The sequence below is a fragment of the Alexandromys fortis genome, unplaced genomic scaffold, assembly GCF_014885135.2.
Source record: "Alexandromys fortis isolate MF-2015 unplaced genomic scaffold, M_Fortis_MF-2015_v1.1 scaffold_52, whole genome shotgun sequence".
Taxonomy (NCBI): domain Eukaryota; kingdom Metazoa; phylum Chordata; class Mammalia; order Rodentia; family Cricetidae; genus Alexandromys; species Alexandromys fortis.
Window position 1 is genome coordinate 10,658,279 of NW_026067929.1, and position 19,128 is coordinate 10,677,406.

Consider the following 19,128-nt stretch of genomic DNA (forward strand, 5'->3'; position numbering starts at 1 on the left):
CATAAATAAATACTGATTCAAAGAAGTGTCTTTGATAGAAGTTTGAATCGGCTGGAAGCTTACTGTGCATCTACACGCAGGGACAACAGCCATGTCTCGACTTCCTCTTTCCACAGCACCCACAGTGCAGACAACTGGAGATAGAGCTCCCCCTTGGCATATTCCATGATCCCTAGAGCTCAACATACAGAGTATGATCAGCTCAAAACCCAGATTAGAGACACACCCAATTGGGGTGTATTTTTCCTTCCTGTGCTCATGAAATGCTTTTTCCATGAACCTTGGGGACAAATACACAGACGAAAGTTTGTGTTAACTACTAACATATCTCCATGTACAGCAGGGCTTGGCTTAACCAACCATAGCAGGAGAGAATGGGCAAGAGGAAGTGAAACCTCAAATAAGATCCCATCCTAAAATGGAGGTGCCCAAGTAAATTAGCAGACAGGTTCTGGGAGGGATTCAGAGTGGCAGATACATCAAAACATACACCATACAACATGTGGTCATCTGAACACGTTGTCATCACGAAACAGCTGGAGTAGCCTAGGCCGTGCGCAGAAAAATGCGTAGAAACAGACACCCTGAAGGACTTGGCAAACTACGATGTAAAGAGAGAACTGCACCAACACTGAGAGTCGCTGGAGTGCAGTGTCCAGAGACCTGGCTTTCTGGTAGGATAACCTGGGTCTATCTAGCCCAGACATGGTCATCACTAGCTGTGCTTCTTGAGAAGAGTTCAGCATTCAGTTTTAGTCTCATTGGCTGGAATAGGTTAATATGGGGGCCTATGATACCTGTGACACTGGGTTATTTGAGAAAATGTGGGCAATGTGCCTGCTGTTAAAGAGAAGCTTTCCACTGTCACCTACACCATGCTTCTGTTATGGATGGGTCATATGATTTCAGACAGGGATGTCCAATGAGCAGAGAAGACGCAGCATGAAATATTAGGAGGGTCAAAGGGCTTAGGAGTTAGCTGGATGACTCCTTGTTCTCTGATACTGGGCCTCAAACTCCTTAGACATTTATGAATATGTCTAATGGAATTCTGTCTTAGTGTGCCCAGGGCTCAGCACACTGCCATAGTAATCACAGGAAAGCAGCAGGGAGTGACTCATTTGGTCCTGGAAGCTGGAAAAGCTTATACACTGGAGGCGACATTTAAGTGACAGAGAGCACACAGTGCGTCGAGAGGTGATGGAGGCTGCCAGAGAAAGGTAGATGGGAAAATAGCATAAGGACTTTGGAACAGAAAAGGCAAGATTTGTGCCTAGGGTGCAGACAGTTGTTAAGAAGCATGGAGACCAAAGCCAACAGAAGCCATCCAGGTTGAATGCTCTTCCATGCCTTAATTAAAAAGAAAAAAATGTAATAATCTTTAGTTAGATTCAGTCCATATACATTTTTCCACGTAACAGGAATAACTTACCCAAGGATATACTTTACAATAAGCTTTGTAAGGAATGAGTTGGCAAAGAAGTGGGGTCAATAAAGACCACTGAGTGTCAATGGGAAATGCTTGCATGGTAGAGTCTTACTCTGGGCAGTTGTCTTAGGAATGGAAAGAAGGGACCGTTCATACTAGAGGCCTGTTATGGTGACAGAATGAAAGACCCATGGCTGATTACATGGTGGAAGGTGGGTGGGTAATAGAGATTGGGCTGAAAACTATTTGTTTAAAGAACAGGTGACTGACAATGCCGTTGACCGAGTAAAGAGTTAAGTTTTATGAGTTCAATAGGAAACTTTTGTGTGTAATGGCTGCCCTATATATAGAGTTTCATTGCTCAAGGTGGGGGGCCTTAGTTGGAGATATGCATGTAATAGTATATGTATTTCTACTTGGGTAGTTCTTGAAGTCATGGGAGTAAGTGTGGTCACAAACAGGAGAAACAGGTAAATTCTTAGGGGTCATCCCACTATTCACGGGGCAAAAAAAAGCTCAGAGGACAGGAGCTAAGGAGATTACCAGGGTCACAGGAGTAGAAGCAGAGAGAGTGGGCACAGAGAGACCACATATATCCCATAAGGACGAGATGTGAGTGAGAAAAGAGCAGCCAATGTAAATGCCACAGAAATAGTTGTAGTTGTGTTATCGATACAGACTTGCTACATAGCATTATGGCTTGAATCTGAGGTATCGCCCAAAGGCTGATAATTTTAGGGCTGGGTTTCTAGATTGCAGTACAGTTTGGAGGGCTGTGGAGCCCTTGGGCATTGGGATGGGCTGGTGGAAGTAGGAGCATCCATATGAATGGTACACGGCACTGTTTTCTGGTTTATGCTCCATGAGTTTCCCAGCTCTCACGCCCTGACCACCAGAGCTGGAGCCCTCCACCTCCATGCCTTTCTGTCATGATGAACTGATGTCACTATGACATCATTGGCCGGGATAGTCCCTCCCTCTCTCCCTCCCTCCCTCCATCTGTCCCTGTCAGGTGTCCTGTCACAACACAAAATTAATTAGCAGTGACCCAGATGGCCTTTATAATTGTACATTTTTAGAATGAGAAATTAGAACACATGACCTATTTTTTCTAACTTATACATTTATGCTGTTAAGGGCACAGCTTTGTACAAGTTAAGCCATCTTTTCTTATATGATTTAGAAATCACCTTCAGAGCAACATAATTAAGCATGAAAAAGGCATACAGGTAAACAGGAAAAGAGATCTGTTTCACACAGCGGCCAAGTACACTGGATTGTGGGATCAGGAAGTCTGCAGAGGTCTGGAACCAGATAGGGCAATGCTCTGGTTAGGCTGGATGCTTGGCTCCGAGATACAGTTCGTCATCCAGGGTTTCGTGAAGGCCAGCATAGAAACCCCAGCCATTCGTCTTTATGGCCAGATGGACACTGGATAGGAAGTGCACCCCGATGTCCAATATCTTACACAAGACTCTCCGTAGCTGAAGCTCATACAAAAACAGTCATTCATGGTGGAGACACCAAAGGCAATTTCTTGTTCCTGTAACTTAAAGCATTAGCAAGGGGAAAATAACAGCAGCCAATGATACTTTTAATAATGATTATATTCAGGGCGTTTTTAGTAGACATCAAATGTACCATCAATACCATGATAAACTGTGCTTAAATGGCATATGTCGTCCTGTTTTTGGGCCAAAAAAAAAAAAACCTGTAGTAATTACAATGGTGATAATGGAAATATCAACAATCATAGTTAATGAAAACACAGAATGCTCAAGTCAGAACAGAATACAAATTATTTTACTGTTATCCCTAAGAAAGAGACAAAGAGGTCTGGGTCAAGGGGCAGTACACAATACTAGCAGGCCCGGTGCACAAAGGAAGCCCTTATCATAATCCCTAAAGTAAGAATAAGTATTTTGATAAAATATGAAAAATCGACTTCTATTTCTGGTGAACCTGGACTTGAATTATCACTGAAAAAAATGATAGAAATTTAAATATGGAATGGAAAACGTCCTTGGCTATAAGTGAGGAGGCCTAGATTGATTGGCTGGTTGATAGGTTAGCTCATTCATTCATCCATCCATCCATCCATCCATCCATCCATCCATCCATCCATTCATACATACATTCATTTATTGTTAGGTGCTGAGTGCATGTATCACCCGCTAGGTTCTTGTTGTTGAGTATGGCCTCTCTCTCTGAATGACCTGAGGATCCTGGCTTACTAAGGGCTCTGGGAACCTGGGAAGCTAGGGAAGAGCATGCAGCTTGAACTTAGATCTGTGAGCCGAAAGAGGGGAAGGGTGGGTGCAATGGAGTAAGGACAGCATTATGTCCCAGTCTGACTCACAGGGCCTCTCAGGTCAGTCTGGGGAATGCAAGTACGCCAGGGCTTCAGTGGTAGTCTCGCCTTTCTCTTCTGTGACACAGCTGGCGGCTCATCTAGAAGGCAGGGTGAGCCTACAGATAGCCCCAAGCTGGAGCCCTGGGAATGAAAGCCAAACTTCAGCATGCAGAGGAAACACAGTTAAAACTAAAAATACAGCCATCAGCCTAGTTAAACGTTTCCTTCCTTTAGCGGTTTCTGTCAGGTGTTTATCACTGGATGTACCATTCACTACGGTAACAACGTGATAAACACAGCCAATCTCCTTTCACATAACCCACAGCGGGCTGCACCCAAAGGCAGCAACGTGAGGCCTGAATCCCTGCTAGACCCATGGTGAATAATGAGCCAGTGAGTCCTTGCCCTCTGTCCTCCTGCTGGGATCGGTGCCTTTTAAGGTTTGCAGAGGGCACCTGTGGGATTGTGCGGCAGTCCCTCGCTCCTGGCACTATTATTGATGTAGAACCTCATTATTCTGAGGGGCCTGCGAGCTTAGAAAACATGGCTCAGGCGGATTTTCTAGAATTTCATCCCACTATAATGAACATGGAGGGAAACCAATTTATTTATAAAAGCTTCTATTAAAATGTTGAGGGTACCACACAGAGCTGACCTGCAAGGTACACCAGGAGGTGGGTTTCAACAAATTTGATAACTTCTCTGTGTTTTCTGTTACCCAGTTTCCAGCCTAGCTTTAACTCTGCTCTGGTTTTGGGGAATGATACACCAGGAGCGGTTCAGCTTAGGCATCAGTGGGACCTGCTGGCTTGGGGGTGGCTCTGTGTGTTCAGAAGGGAAAGTGGCTTCATCACGCTATCCTTCCGGAAGGCTAAGTATTAAAGTGACCTCCAGCTGCCAGTTTAATTGCTTCATTAGAATTTCTCTTCTGAGCCTTAGAGGCTGCGGGTCTGCAAGTTCTTATGGACCTGAGAGAAAATGTCGGGGCTCAATGTAAAAGATGGAGGAGCGAGCGAGAGAAGCCATAGGGGAGAGGAAGGAGGGGAGAGGGAGGAGGGAAGGCGGCTGAGGGGCACCGGCCCCTGGAGGCTGGCCTCGGTTTCCAGCAGCCTCTTTGCTCAGCACAATGGAATGTCTGCCTTGTGAGAATCAGCAGATAAAAGGCGAGCAGAGTGCAGGCCCACCCTGCCTCTTATTTGCAGGGATCCTGTGCTAAGGCAAACAGAGCAGGGGCTGCAGGAGGCAAGCAAGCCCTAACTGGTTTGGTTTTGTTCTGTTCTGAATCCTTCGGTGCCTCTCTACAGGAAAGGAAGCTGAGTTTCTGATCTGAAACTGAGAGGACCCCATCTCTGAGCCTCCCTCAGCAGAGGTTGTTCACATTATCTGCCCACAGCACCCAGGGTGCAACAGAGCAGGCGCCTACTACAGCATTCGTAATTTGTCTTATGGTTTTTGTTGCCATGTAGCCCATGATATGTTTGCTTTGAAAACACTCATTTCTCAAAAGGAGCCAAAGGGAAAGAGGAATAACAGATGGCTGGAGCTTCAGGGAGACAAAGGGAAGCGGCCTTCTTTAAATATTTACTGTTTTACTGAGGAATCCAGGCTAGTCACCCTTCCTTCCTCTCCCTTCCTCCTTAGCCCTCCCTGTTCTCTCCTCTCTCCCCCTTTATTTCCCTTCTTCCCTTTCTCCAGTATCTGCATCAAACATCTTAGTTTGCCCTGAGATGCCTGAGTACCATCTTTAGAAGGTTTGCTTTGTGGCTTCCCTTTGATAACCTGCTTAGCCATTCCCAGGCCCTTGCCAAATGAATCTCCAGCAGCTGTGCCTAAGCAAGGGAAGGAGCTGAGCTGAAGCCACAGCTCTCAGTTCCCGGGCCAGGCTATTTATTGTGTTTTGTGTTTGTTTTGGCTCCGTCTCTTTAAATGCTTCCTTTTGGGGGGATCTTTACGTCAGGACGTGCAGGCGCTGCACAGCTTTACATCTCCCAGTCTTCCAGAAATGTGAAGAGCGAGTCGTAGTGTAGAAACCGCCCAGGAGCGGAGTCCTGGACCAAGATGGACAGTTGGGGGTTTACCTTGGTTCTCCTTGCAGAGCAGCATGCTGGGAAACATCACCGCTGAGGATGTCCCTGCTTCCTTCCTCTCTTCCCTCGGGAAAAGCCGCTGCCCGGAGTCATGTTTCCATATCCTTCCCTGGTTCCATTGGTGTCTGACAGCACGGACAATATCCTGAGGGACTTCCCAGCTTTGCCATTAGTCTTTGTCCAAGACGGGACTCCCCATCATTGTCATAGTACTTCCTGTCTCCTGGAGCCGGATCTGAAGCTGGGAATCCCATTAGCAGCTACACTACTGTATATAACACATGAAGGCGGTTCGTGAGTTCTCTCTTCTCAAGGTTGATATTTTTTTATCCCTTGATGTTGTATGTACGAATGGCATGACTGTTCCATGGTACGGGAAGCCTTTATTGTGTGTAAGAGAGAATATTCAGAGGCATCTGGAAGAGTTCAAGCAGGGAGAGAAAGAAATAGACCATACATGGCCAGCCGACTATCTACAGCCGACAAGTGCTATCTGCAAGAGAGGGCAAAATAGCTGAAGGTAGAGAATCAGAAAGCGTAGTGAGGGTAGCGGAGCAGGGGTCTAGAACAGTGCCAACAGCCAGGTTGTGAGGAGGGGAGGGAAGGAGCCTGGCACAGGAGCACTGGGATGAGAGCAGGGACTGGGGGAGTCTAGAGGCTAGCATGGACCTTGGCTATGCTGCCAGGGGCCAGAGGTATGTGTTCATTGGAGATCCATTAGTCCCTTTTGCTAGTGATAAGGGACATGAGTCCTTTTGGTAGAGGGGAATCAGGTCCACGAGTTCCTGAGGAATGCTGGCTTTTATCCAGCCTCCAGGTTAACCTCATTTCTGGATATCAGGCGTGCCTTCTGAAGTTTGGGGAACTGGCACTTTCTTTGGCCCTGACAGACATGAATTAGTTCTTTTACCCCCTGAGTATATTCCCCTCATCCACATCACTTTCAGTTTGCTAAGATTTAAAGTTGAAGCAGGAAACCTGAGTTGCCAGAGTAAAAATTTGATGAAGAATAAGGGCCAAGTGGCCAATGAAGCCAGGGCAGCAGCGAGAGCTGTGCCAGAGAGCCATGATTAGGCCTGAGAAGGGAAATGTGCAGTTACAGTACACCTGAGTCCAAGAGCACAGCTGGCTTTAGCAGTCCGGGATACAAACTTTAGGCTTATTTATTAGCCTAGACACTGACGGGGCTGCTAGACACCACACAGTTAACTATGCTGGAAATACTGTACCTCTTTATTGGAGTGGGGTGCATGACAGAGCACTCTGAAATCCACAGGAGCCCAAGACTTTCTAAAATGTCCTTGTCTTAGTCAGCATTCGCCAAAGGAACAGGAGAGATGAATTTGCCCTTGAGAATGAGGGCAAGCAGGCTGAAGGCAGAAGCTTCTGCCTTCCTTGTCCAGAATTTGAATGAGTCTTCTGACCTCAAATGATCCAGATAAGATTGGATTCCACTTAAAATAATCCAACCAAGATAAACCCCTCCCAGGTGTGCCCAGCTGATTGGCTTTGGTTAACTCCAGATTGAGTCAAGTTGACAGCCAAGTTCACAGTTCCTAAGAATGCTTTATTGAAGTTTTAGATGAACAGGAAGTTCCAGTGATTATCCTTCTAAAAGGTCATGGGGATCCCACTTAGCTTCACAGAATTCCTGGCCTCTTAATATTCAAGCCAAATGAATGAAACTTGATTTTACCTTTCCTCTTGGTTTAATCAGTAATATGTCAGGAGGACAGAATCTACACTGTTCTGTGCTACCAGTGAGTATTTGTTTCCAAGTTACTTACATTTTTCTAAGTCTCAAGCTTCCAAGCTGCATAATGGAGCCATAAGAAGAACTTATATATGTATATGTATATATGTGTGTATACACACACACACACATATATATATGTATGCATATTTGAGATACTTACAAATACCCCATACTGGCATTTTGCTGTTGCTACTGAGTTTCCCATTGCCATCACTTCTAAAATGATTAATCGCCTTAGACCTATGATCTTTGTTGTCTTTTTGTATTGTGGATCTTAGAACACAAAACTGGATGTAGAATCCTCAGCTCTTTGCTCACTATCATTTTTAAATCATAAACAGTCCTCCCTTTGTGTTTAAATACTTAAAATTTAAGATATATAACTATTTTTCCATCTTCAATACATCATCCTAACGAAATTAACTTTTAAAATACATTTTTACATATTACTATTGAATATTTGTGTGTATGCATATGGAGATCAGAAAACAACTTGTTAGAATCACCTCTCTCCTTCCACCATGTGAGCAGGTCCTAGGGATCCAACACCGGTCATCAGGTTTGTCTATAGGTGTCCTAACCTGCTGAGCCATCTCACCAGCCCCCACTTAACACATTTTGTTAGGCTGCGATTGTGTTATTTTGTTATTTCCAATAAAAAAATCATAATTTATTTTCCAATAAAAAATTTGCAAATAAATTAGGGAAGCAAAAGTATAGTGCCACAAATGGAAAGAAAAACCACACACTTATACATCCAAGTTTTTCTTCATGGAAAGCTCAACGTGGAAGTTTTAGAAGTAAAAGATGTGTTACTGCCAGAGTCGAAATTCATTTTTGCCCTGCAGTCATGGGCTTTGGACCATAAGAAGTGACTGATGCTTCCATCAGGTGATCATGCTAGGGTTATGATCAGAGCAGAAGGGGCACTCCAGGCTAGAGCACTGCTAGTAGCATCCATCTCAATCACGTGTTCTTCACTTCTGAAGTGGAGCCACCAGTGACTGCTTGTCTGATGTACTCTACAAACCTGTAGGGCTGTTTAGCTCGCCTTTTGTGTTTGACTTCACACTTTAGAGACAGCGCAAGGCACAGTGGCAGTTGCTGGGAGACTGAACTGAAAGGTGACACAAAGCCAGATAGAAAAAAAAATAAAAGTGATCAAGGCAAGATTCAAATACTAAAGCACCCAGGGGGAGCCTCCAGGCATGAGCAGAGGAGGTGGAATCAAAGCTACATCAGAGAAAACTGACAGCATACTGAGTCCCTGGGCTGGGAGATAGAAGAGAGATGGAAAATGTTTTGTCATGAAGATTTGTGCTATTTATAGCTATCTGTTATACAAACAGTACACCAGGAACGCTCTTAATTCTTTTTACTCAGTCCTTTTTAATTCACATTATAGTATGTGATAAAAACTCATCTTAGTTCCATTTCAGAGTAGGTGTCTGAACAATGATTAGGAAGCCCACGAAGGAGAGCAGCTTGTCCCCCAAGACGGGAAACATCACCTCCGTTATTCCAGTTCCACAATGAAGTTTATAAAGATTTTCTGCTAAATAAGATTGTCTTTCACTCTAGAAAATATTCTTTCAGTGTTTTAATAGCTCATATTGATGAGTTCGTTAACAATGAATATTCACATTCACACACTATATGCAGTAAGTTAAAAGATTCGCATGTGTTTTCTCAGACTGCCACTCTGTAAGACTCTGAACATAGATCCCCTCCTCCCAGGACTGTCAATGTCATCAGAAGGGACGTCAGCCTCTCACTTGAATGATTTGTCCCCTAATGCCTCCTGGTATATGACAAGGGGGACATGTATTAACGTGACAATGGTTGACATTTACTCAACTCTCACGATATTAAAATGTCAACTATGAAAATTCCTAATCCATTAGCTCAGTTCTTGCTTCAGGCTAGGGCCCAGGGTAGGGAAGGAGCAGAGACATTGCATCTAGTCTTGTATCTGAGATTCTCTGGGCTGTGGGAGCTCAAAGCCCTTGGTCCACCTCATTCTTCCCTCTCTCTCATGGTGCCAGGGAAAGGCAGCTGGGACCTGAGTGCGTGGGGCTGGCTGTGCTCTGTGTCTACACTACTGTCATTCGCTCCTTGGTCCCAGAATATAGGAAACCTGACATGACGGCAGTCACAGGGACCTCTCTCCCCTGTTCCCCTGTGAAGAGCTTTTTTACTGTTAAACCTGCTTTTATATATATATATATATATATATATATAATCCATCTCATGAAGGAGAGGGCAGCTTTTTCTTAACTTAAGGTTTTTCTCAACCCAGCCCTCTGTTCTTAGAAAGTACAGACTGCCATATGTTAGACATTAAAACATCTCATATTTACTGGCCGTTATGTGCCAAGTTATGTACTTTCCTTTCTTTTTATACGCTAAAGGAACACTTCGGCTTAGTAAATGTGTATGCTAGAATCTTATAATTTTATAGCATCCCCAGTCCTTTAGGAAGGGACCCCGTTACCTACAGAAATGTTTACCACTTACCAGCTCTGCCTCAGCTTACTGAGAGCTGTGCTAATTGAGTCCATGAACATGGTGGCTGCTTATTCTTTTGTGGATTCAACTTCAAAATCCTTACTTCATTAGTGTCGCCTAAAAGAAGAGTAAGTTGAGAGTCTTGTCTTGTGTGTATACCGCTCTGGCATTTCCTCCTTAAATAGCAGGCTGGAAAATCAATTCCTAAGCCTGGTCTTGTCAGCAGACTTAAGAATTACTAAGGCTATATGAATTCCCCATGGTAATACAATTTGCTAGTTCTGCTTTTGGAGCTAAGTCAAAATAAGGGACCATACATATTGATAGATTTGTGACAGTAGACCTTTAAATAAGCAGAAACAGTTTCTCATAATTTCTTTCTTGCAGTGTTTCCTTGTAACTTTGCAAATTAAAATGTGAAAATATTGTCTTAATACTTCAGATGTTGAAGACAGTCTCAAGTAGAATTGATATTTCAAATGCAATTTTAAAATACTGTCTCATTGCTAGTCTGAGGCTTTGAAATTTTACAGAATGTTAATAACTGGTTATTTAGCCAGTGTCTTACTCTTGTAGTTTAGGGAGGGCTTGAATTTATGATCTCATACTGCAGTCCTCCAAAATTCTGGGGTTACAAGCACATGCCAATAAGCCAGCTATCATAATTGTTTTTAAAAAGAAGCGCTGTTATGTGGAACTTGGTGTGTGAAGACTCATGCTCACTAGCTGGGTGATCTTGGATAAGTTACTAACTTATTTTGAATAGAGCATAATTTCATAATAAATACTCTTGTCTCACTTTATTTAAAAACAGCCACATGTTGGAGATGAACTTGAGATATTTGCTGTCATGCTTATAAAATTACGACACATACAGAGAGAGATACACACGTATTTGGTATGCTGTTGGTACACAGCTTCAATTCAAGGCCAAGAATGGCCCGGGAAGAGTCTCAAGGAGGGATTATCTACATTGGGTGGGCCTATGGGTATGCTTATGGAGAATTCAACTTAATTCATTGATACAGGCACCAGCCCACTTTAGGTGGCACCATTCCCTAGGTAAAAGGTCCTGAACGGTAAAAGAGTAATCAAGTTAAGAACAAGCAAGGAAGGGACTGTGCTCTTTTCATGAATGTGGTGTGATTAGCTGCTTGAGGTTCCTGCCACGACTTCCCCACAATGACAGACTGTAAACTGGAATTACAAGATGAAGTAAACCCCTTTCTTCCCTAGATTGTTTGCCAGGGAAACACAGCAGCAGATATTGAGCTAGAAAATTTTGCCTTTTTAAATGTGGGCTTCAAAAAGGTTTAAGTTTCTATTCTTTTGGGAGTTAGTATATACTTCATAGAGTCTAGTACTAAACTGAAGTTTAAGAAATTGAGCAAAGTAAGAGGTGTGTTTGTGATGGCTTATATGTTGTTTTGACAATTGTTTGTCTAAAAGAAGCAATCGTATTAGACTGGGAACAATATTTATTTTGAAATTTTCATACATGTATACCATTTATTTTGATCATAATCATCTCAGGCCCCCTCCTACTTCTCCTTATCCCTCCTCTCAACCCACCCCAAACAACAAGCCTTTTGTCGTTTGTTTAATTAATAAGTGTATAAGCTGACAAGACGACTATTCCATGGTATGGTAAAGAAGGTTTTTTTTTTTTTATTGTAGATATTAGCCAGAGACCTCTGGAAGAGCCCTGAGCAGAGAGAGAAAGAAGCAGACTGAACATGGCCAACAGATAGCTAAAGAGGGGAGAACAGAGAATAGAGAAACCATAGTAAGAGAGGCAGGAGCAGGGCATAGGGAATACATCATTGAGGATAGCAGGGTTATAGGAAATCCCATGAGCTGGAAGGGGTTTAGAAGAGGCTAGGGCCAGAGAAGGGACAGGATGCTAGCATGGACTTTGAAATATGTAACAGGTACTTGTGATACTGAGGGAGTCTGGAAGAAGAATATCATTCAATTTTCTGTCAGTGTTCGTTGAATAAAAACCATTGTTAGAGTTTCATGTATCGAATGCTTTGGATTTAAAACATGACGATTAAATGATAAAAGGGGAAGAAAGAAAGAAGTATTGTTCTGGAACCAGACTTACTTTCTATTTATTACTGTACTGGTCTGATCCCTTCCTCTGAGAATGTAAGTTCTATTGCCCATCTGACTCATGAACTTGCACAAATCAACTCAGAACACCCCAACCCTGCTTCTCTAATTGAATGCTGATGAGAGTCATCACTAGATTCGTCCAAGTAACTTGTGAATGCCTCCCTTACTTTAGATCCCTGAGTATTCTGTTATCTCCCCAAATTTTTCTAACAAAATATAGGTGGTGATTAGTTTTTAATGAGATAGTCATAATAATTTAATTTATTTCAGAGACTCACTCTCATTGTAGCAATATATCTACCCTGGTCAACATATATCTTATATTGGACAAAATAAGAGTTTCAATTCTAGACCCTAAAATCGAGTTTTCAGACTCAAAGTGACTTGTTCCCTCTTAGGAATTATGTAACTTATACTTTGCTAAGACTATCTATTGATTTGTTGATAAAGATGAAGGTAGAGGAAATAGTTGAAAGGATCAAATGAGAAAAACTGAATCCAGTTTCTGACGGAGTATGTGCTTAGTGGTAACAAGTGTTGCCAAGCAAAGAAAAGAAACTCATTCATTCCTGCTTTATACATGGAAATGGTCAAGAATGCATGTTAAGCCGGGCGGTGGTGGCGCACACCTTTAATCTCAGCACTCGGGAGGCAGAGGCAGGTGGATCTCTGTGAGTTTGAGGCCAGTCTGGTCTACAAGAGCTAGTTCCAGGACAGGAACCAAAAAGCTACAGAGAAACCCTGTCTCGAAAATCCAAAAAAAAAAAAAGAATGCATGTTAGCTCAGACAGCAAACAGAGGAGTAACCTCCAGTTTTAGAATGATGCAGAGTTTGGGGCACAGATAATATAAACTTTACTCCATTGGCACAGACAGTGTCTTGGAGGAGTGCCAGCATAGTACTGGGCGGGGTCGGAACCTTACACGTGTCTTTGAATGGGTATTTCCTAAACCAGGTTAATCCCACTCATGTTATTAGAAGAATTCTGCCGTTTTTCTTGCTCATTGTCTATGAGCCTCTGCGGAGCAAAGGGGTTCAAAAATGATGTTTCTAACAACGAACGGTCACTCGTTATCTCTCACTTGTTCTGCTTTTGTGTTTAACTCTGCATCAAACGTTTTCAGTACACATTATGGGCATGTACTGATGGTCATGGGAAAAGGAGGCCTGTGAGGGTCAGAATTTACGGAGGTAATAATGGACTTAGCAGAAAACCTTACACTGAAATCTTTAGATTGTCTCTAGAAAATGATCAAATGCTTAGATATGCTACCTGGAACTCTACAGCAAGACGATGAAATAAAGCCAGTAGTTCTAGATCCAGCCAATGCAATGTCTTACTGGTTCGTTGATATGCAGATGGTCCACGGAATATGGGCCTGTGTAGATGTAAACTTGCAGTATTGAGAGTTTGCTGTCTTCTGTCTTTGTAGACTTATGATGGCTCAAGTTCTGCAAACACCCGTGTCGCCAGTGTGTGTGGAAGACAGACGCCGCCTAACTCCATCCTCTCGACAGGAAACAGCCTCTTTGTGAGATTTCAGTCTGGCTCTTCCAGACAGAGCAGGGGATTCCGAGCTCAGTTCAGGCAAGGCAAGTATACTGTGGGTCACCCGAGCCCTGGAGGGCTGTAATGACGCCAAACTTCAGAAGCTGAGCAGAGTTTAATATGCAAATGTTCAGATAGGAAGACTTGCAGGTGTTCTAGCTGTTCGTACATTTTACACGTCTTTGTCTTAAATGATGTCTCAGGAGCTGAGCATCTCTTAAGCACTATGTTTTTAGAATAACATTTAATGGTATAGCACCAGCGATATACAAAAGAAGAATTAGCCAAATTAATTTACCTAGCACCTTTCTAAGGAGATATACAACTGTAAGACTTGTTTGTAGTGTAGAGTCACATTCTGTCTCCATGGAGCGCGTTACCTCATTGCTGAATCCCCTGGCTTTCCATTGCTTTATCTTCAAGTCACCAGTTCTCAATTTCCTCTTTCAAGCCTTTTCCCCAGATTTCTCTCAGAGATTAATCTTTATCAGTTGTCAGACGTGGAGTAACCCAGAACTTGTAGGGATGGTTAATTGGTTTGAATGGGGCCTTGATTTTTATCTAGATGGCTCAAATCATTTACTTCAAAAAAAGTTTAATTAAAAATATTGGGCGTGTGTTTATTTGGGTGTGTCATGGTGTACGTATAGAGGTCAGAGGACAGCTTACGGGACTCAGTTCTCTCCTTTCACCATGTGGGTCTTAGGGATTGAACTCACACCTGCAGGCCGGACGGCAAATGCCTTTCCCCGCTAGGCCACCTCACTGGCCTCACCTCAAATAAGATTAGCCTGTTTATTCCACATGTGCCTCTTAGCAGCTGTACTGGTAGACTTGCTGGTATGACATTAGTAAAGAGTCCTAGATGAGGAGTATTTCTGAGTCAGTCTGCCAAAGGTGCACTCTCAGAGACACCGGAGCAAGACTCTAGTGTGAATGTCTGCTATTCTCGGTGATTTCAAAGAAAAAGCGGTACTTAGTGCTATTTTTTTTTCTTTAATTTTTACACTTAACATTCCTTTAAGTGTTGCTTTAGAGTAAAAGTACCCTCCTGTCCCTCTGAACTTTTATAACAGCCTCCCCAAACTCACCTACTCCTGTTCCATCTTTCTCCCAAATAATTTCCAGGAGACACACTGTGGTCACAAGGATTTCTTGTATCTGTCCTGTCTCTGTGTGGCTTAGAATATGAAAGCTACTCCATCTGTTAGCCACAGTCCCCAAACCAGTCCTGACCCTTTCACAGTACTGCTGCCGCCAATACTGTTTATGTCTCTCGTGGTTCAGTCAAGGCTGTATAAATATGGCCCCTATCCTCACCCATGGCTTTGCTCAGGCTGTCCACCCCCTGCACTGTTCTCACCATCCAGGTCCTGGTTCAGTCCTACCTCCCCTGGAGACAGGGGTACTCAGCAGTGAGATACACTCTCCTCTCCTTGTTTCCACAGAACATTGAGTTTCTCTGGTTAACTTACAATCATCTTTATAAATTGAATGCTTTCCAGAGAAAATAAAGTTCATTTGTGAACAAATCACCCTTCTTATAATTTACAAGGAAACAGAGGAAATGAATCAAAGCCAGGGTATTGATTGAATGATTCAGACAATTCACAACCATTTAGTGTATTGTTCTATGCCATAGCCCCACTTCCTATAATTGAAAAATATTATAACTCTAAAGTATTTTCTCATTGTCTGTCTGATGGCTTTTGTGTACCTTCCTTAGCAGAGAGCTTTCTTGGCATTCCCAGTGGAAATAAGAAGCCTTTTCAGTCATCTAATAATTGTTTGGTGTCATTGGCAGACATCAAAAGTATATGACATGTGTGTTTTTGCTTCTCAGAATGTGGAGGTCACATCATCACTGACTCTTCCGATACTATTTCTTCTCCGTTGTTCCCTGATAAATATCCAAACAATCAAAACTGTACCTGGATACTAGAAGCTCAACCTCCTTGTAAGTAACAAGAATAAAAAGGAGAGGAGTATGGGGCAAGGGATCCCCTTGGGAGGTGTGGCTGTCAGCAGAACCCTTAGCTCTTCAGTGGTAACAATTGCTGACTGGCCTCTTTTAGGGAAGGCCTGGTTCCTGGAATGCGTGGAAATAGTCATTTTCTAGTCAAGTAAGCAAACCTGTCTAAACTGATTCATCTTAACTTAAAGGGAGTTTTAAGGCTGGGTGTGGTAATCCTAGCACCCTGGAGGCTAAGACAGAAGGATTATGAGTTGGAGATGAGGCTGGGCTCAACAATAAGGTCAAGCCAGCCTGGGTAATATATGAGATGCCATCTCTAAAAATTCGAAGGGCTGTCTGTAGAGCTGAAGGTATAGTTCAGTGGACTGTGTGCCCACCTGTCACCAGTGAAGCTCTGGGTTTGATCCCCAGAACTACATGAGTCGAGAGTGGTGACACATGCTTGCCATTCCAACACACACTGAAGCAGGAGAATCAGAAGTTCAAGGTCACCCTCTATTCATATTCAGTTGGAAGCCACTCTGGGATCAGTGAAATTCTTGTTTCAAGAACAAACAAGCAAGCAAACAAAGACAAAGGATTGAAGACGTGACTCCCAGAACACCTACCTACCTACCATGTATTGCTGAGCATAGTAGATACTCATGAATACATGAATAAGATGGATATAGTTTGGAGAAATACCTTACAGTTGGAGGATACAATCTCACAAGCTATTGATCACTAAAGGCGAAACTAATAGCAGAACCCAGTCTCTACTGCCATGGATTGATTTATGAAATCTCAGCACAGGCCTAAAAACACTCAGTAAATGTTTGCCTTTTTTTTTTTTTTTTTTATTCAGAATCTTAGAATTCTATTACCTGACATGGTAGCAGTCTGCTCATGTTGACAGGCAGAGAAGATGAGACGATCCTTATAGACATTACACAATAGCTCCACATAGAGTGATTCTGGGCCCATTATGAGTCCTATTTCATGTGACCCCCCTGCCCTCCTTTAAGATTTCCAGGAAGAATTTGTGATTTCAGACACGCTGTGGGAAAACCATTAAGTTCTCTGCTCTGAACTCTAATTAATGACTTGTGTGGAAATTGGACAGTCACTTAGGCTAACCAGGTCCCGGCATAAAATTATTTGCAGAAGAGCTGGATTTAAATATTATTAAATTTAATTTCATTGTTAATCATTGTGAAATTAAAATTTCACCAACTGATAGAATTTTGTAGCCATGCAGGAGATGTGGGTGCCAGTGATGTATTTTTTAGTCTTTGTAGATGGAGAGGGTGGAGCCCCAACAAAACTGAAAAAGAGAAGCCCCCTGCCTTGAGCCCGGCAGTTTTGTGCCCACTGATTATTTTCTCATGAGCTGGAAAAACATCCAGATGAAAGTTCTCGCTGCAAGGCCAGCAACAGGAAAAGATCCCATTCTGAACATTAGGGACGCAGTGAAGGACAACAAAAGGAAAATGTACCCAGGCACTTGCTGTTCCTTACGTGACTCAAAGCATTCTTGGTGGATGATTCAGAAGCTCGGGGCACTGGTTCTGACCCCTAAACCAACCAGCCTGAGTGCCAGGAGGCAGGTTCTGTGCAAAAAGGATCCATCGGCACAAGCACATGCAAGGAATGAGAATCTCAGAAAACTAATCTGTGGAGGAAAGTATTTATGAGAGGAACACAACAATGGCTGATAAACAAAACAACAAAAGCCTAAAGTGTCATTTTCCAATAAGACAGTTCCCAAAGCCTCTGGGATGAACTTGCCCAAGACTCCTGATTTACCATGACTGGCATTTTGGATTCTACAGGCATTTTCAAAAGCATCGATTCTGTTACTCTTCAAAGGAAGCCCTTGAAGCATGAAGCTGAGCCCTTAGCTCTGTTTACCCACCCCAGCCCTGTTCAAAGCTGCCAAATTCCTTGCTTCCCTGCTGGAAAACCCTTCTCTGAAAGTACCAGAGGCAAAAAAAAAAAAAAAAAAAAAAAAAAAAAAAATCTGTGTTCTGCTTGCCAGGATTTTATTAAATCCCCAACCCTCTTCTCTCTTGTTTTTCCTACAGTCAATCATATCACCCTCACCTTCAGCCACTTTTGGCTTCAAGACAGCACGGGTTGTCAAGAGGACTTTTTAGAAATTTTGGATGGCAAGGACTATGACGCACCTGTCCAAGGTACAGAGACTCGGTCATTTACATTTGTAGTCTTGGCATGTAGTGTGTTTGTGTGTGTGACATTCAAAATTACAGTGTTTCCAATAAGCATGAGGAGCCTCAAAAGCCACATAGGAATAATCAGAGGGTCGGAAAGCAGGATAATGTGGGGCTCAAGAAACCCAAATTATTGAAGTTCGAAAATAGCTTGTATATTTTAGTTTGCTTTTGAAGTGCAAGTTACAGATTCTAAACTCCAATCTGAATCAGTAGTGGAACAAAGACCATTTCATCAGTAAACATTCAGAAATTTCTGGTTAGTACTTTAAAGTACTTCTTATACTCTATTGGACATGTTTCTTCAGTTTCCAAAGGAAGGAAAACATTTTAATTGATTTAATTAAAAATTCACGAGTTTGTTTGCTAGACATCCCAATAAAGTTAAAACATATGTGACATGGCTCTTAAAATGGTTCAGACAAAACAGCCTTAGATGCATTAAGCTTTCTCTGTGAGCATTTTGCCATGGGAGTGTCCCCCCTTGCAGAGGACAAGCTCTGTTAGAAGAGACTGCTCTGATTCCAACTCCCATAACGGAGCTTGGTGGACAAGGAAGAAGAACACCTCTCATTGTCTTGTCTATGACATTGATCCATTTGCATTGTGCCAAGGATGCTTTGTATAACACACACTCTTACCCAACCGCCTCCTGTACTGTTCTAAGTACTTTATATGGTAACTCAGTCCTTACGTCCTTATAACATGGGGTTAGTTATTTCTAATATGCTCCTGTCTTCATTTGGGGAAACAGAGCACCCAAGTAACTTGTCTCAGATTATATAGCCAGTAAATGGCAAGCCATGCCTTGAATTCATGTAACCTGGTGCCCCATCTCCTCTTACTGAGATTCTTAGTACATTGTTGTCTAGTCCCCAGGTGGCTGGAAATGATTACTTGAGTTACATTTGAAGTCTGCTCACATCAACTTTCCCTCCGTCATGCTAATTTTTTTAAAATCAGATTTATAGTTTATCCTGGCTATGCTTGAGTCTAGAGTTTATCTATAGTGGTCAAGAACTGCCTCAAACACAACTCTGATGTAAGGGGTTCTCGTTGTGAAATTGTGAGATTCTTGTGTGTGGTTGGTGAACAGACGTGTGGCTCCTTCCACGTCATTACTTACCTCCTCGTTACTCCCT

At 42.8% G+C, this 19,128-nt stretch overlaps 1 protein-coding gene across 3 annotated transcripts in view; it reads left to right on the forward strand.

The window, feature by feature from the left end:
- The window catches only part of Cubn (cubilin), a 202,893-nt gene that overhangs the window by 101,275 nt on the left and 82,490 nt on the right, over window positions 1–19,128 (forward strand). For all 3 annotated transcript variants that reach the window (XM_050144800.1, XM_050144798.1, XM_050144799.1), the window contains 3 exons: window positions 13,686–13,845; window positions 15,645–15,758; window positions 17,840–17,950. In XM_050144800.1, coding sequence (XP_050000757.1) covers window positions 13,686–13,845; window positions 15,645–15,758; window positions 17,840–17,950 — 385 coding nt within the window. The remainder of the gene's footprint in view (window positions 1–13,685; window positions 13,846–15,644; window positions 15,759–17,839; window positions 17,951–19,128) is intronic.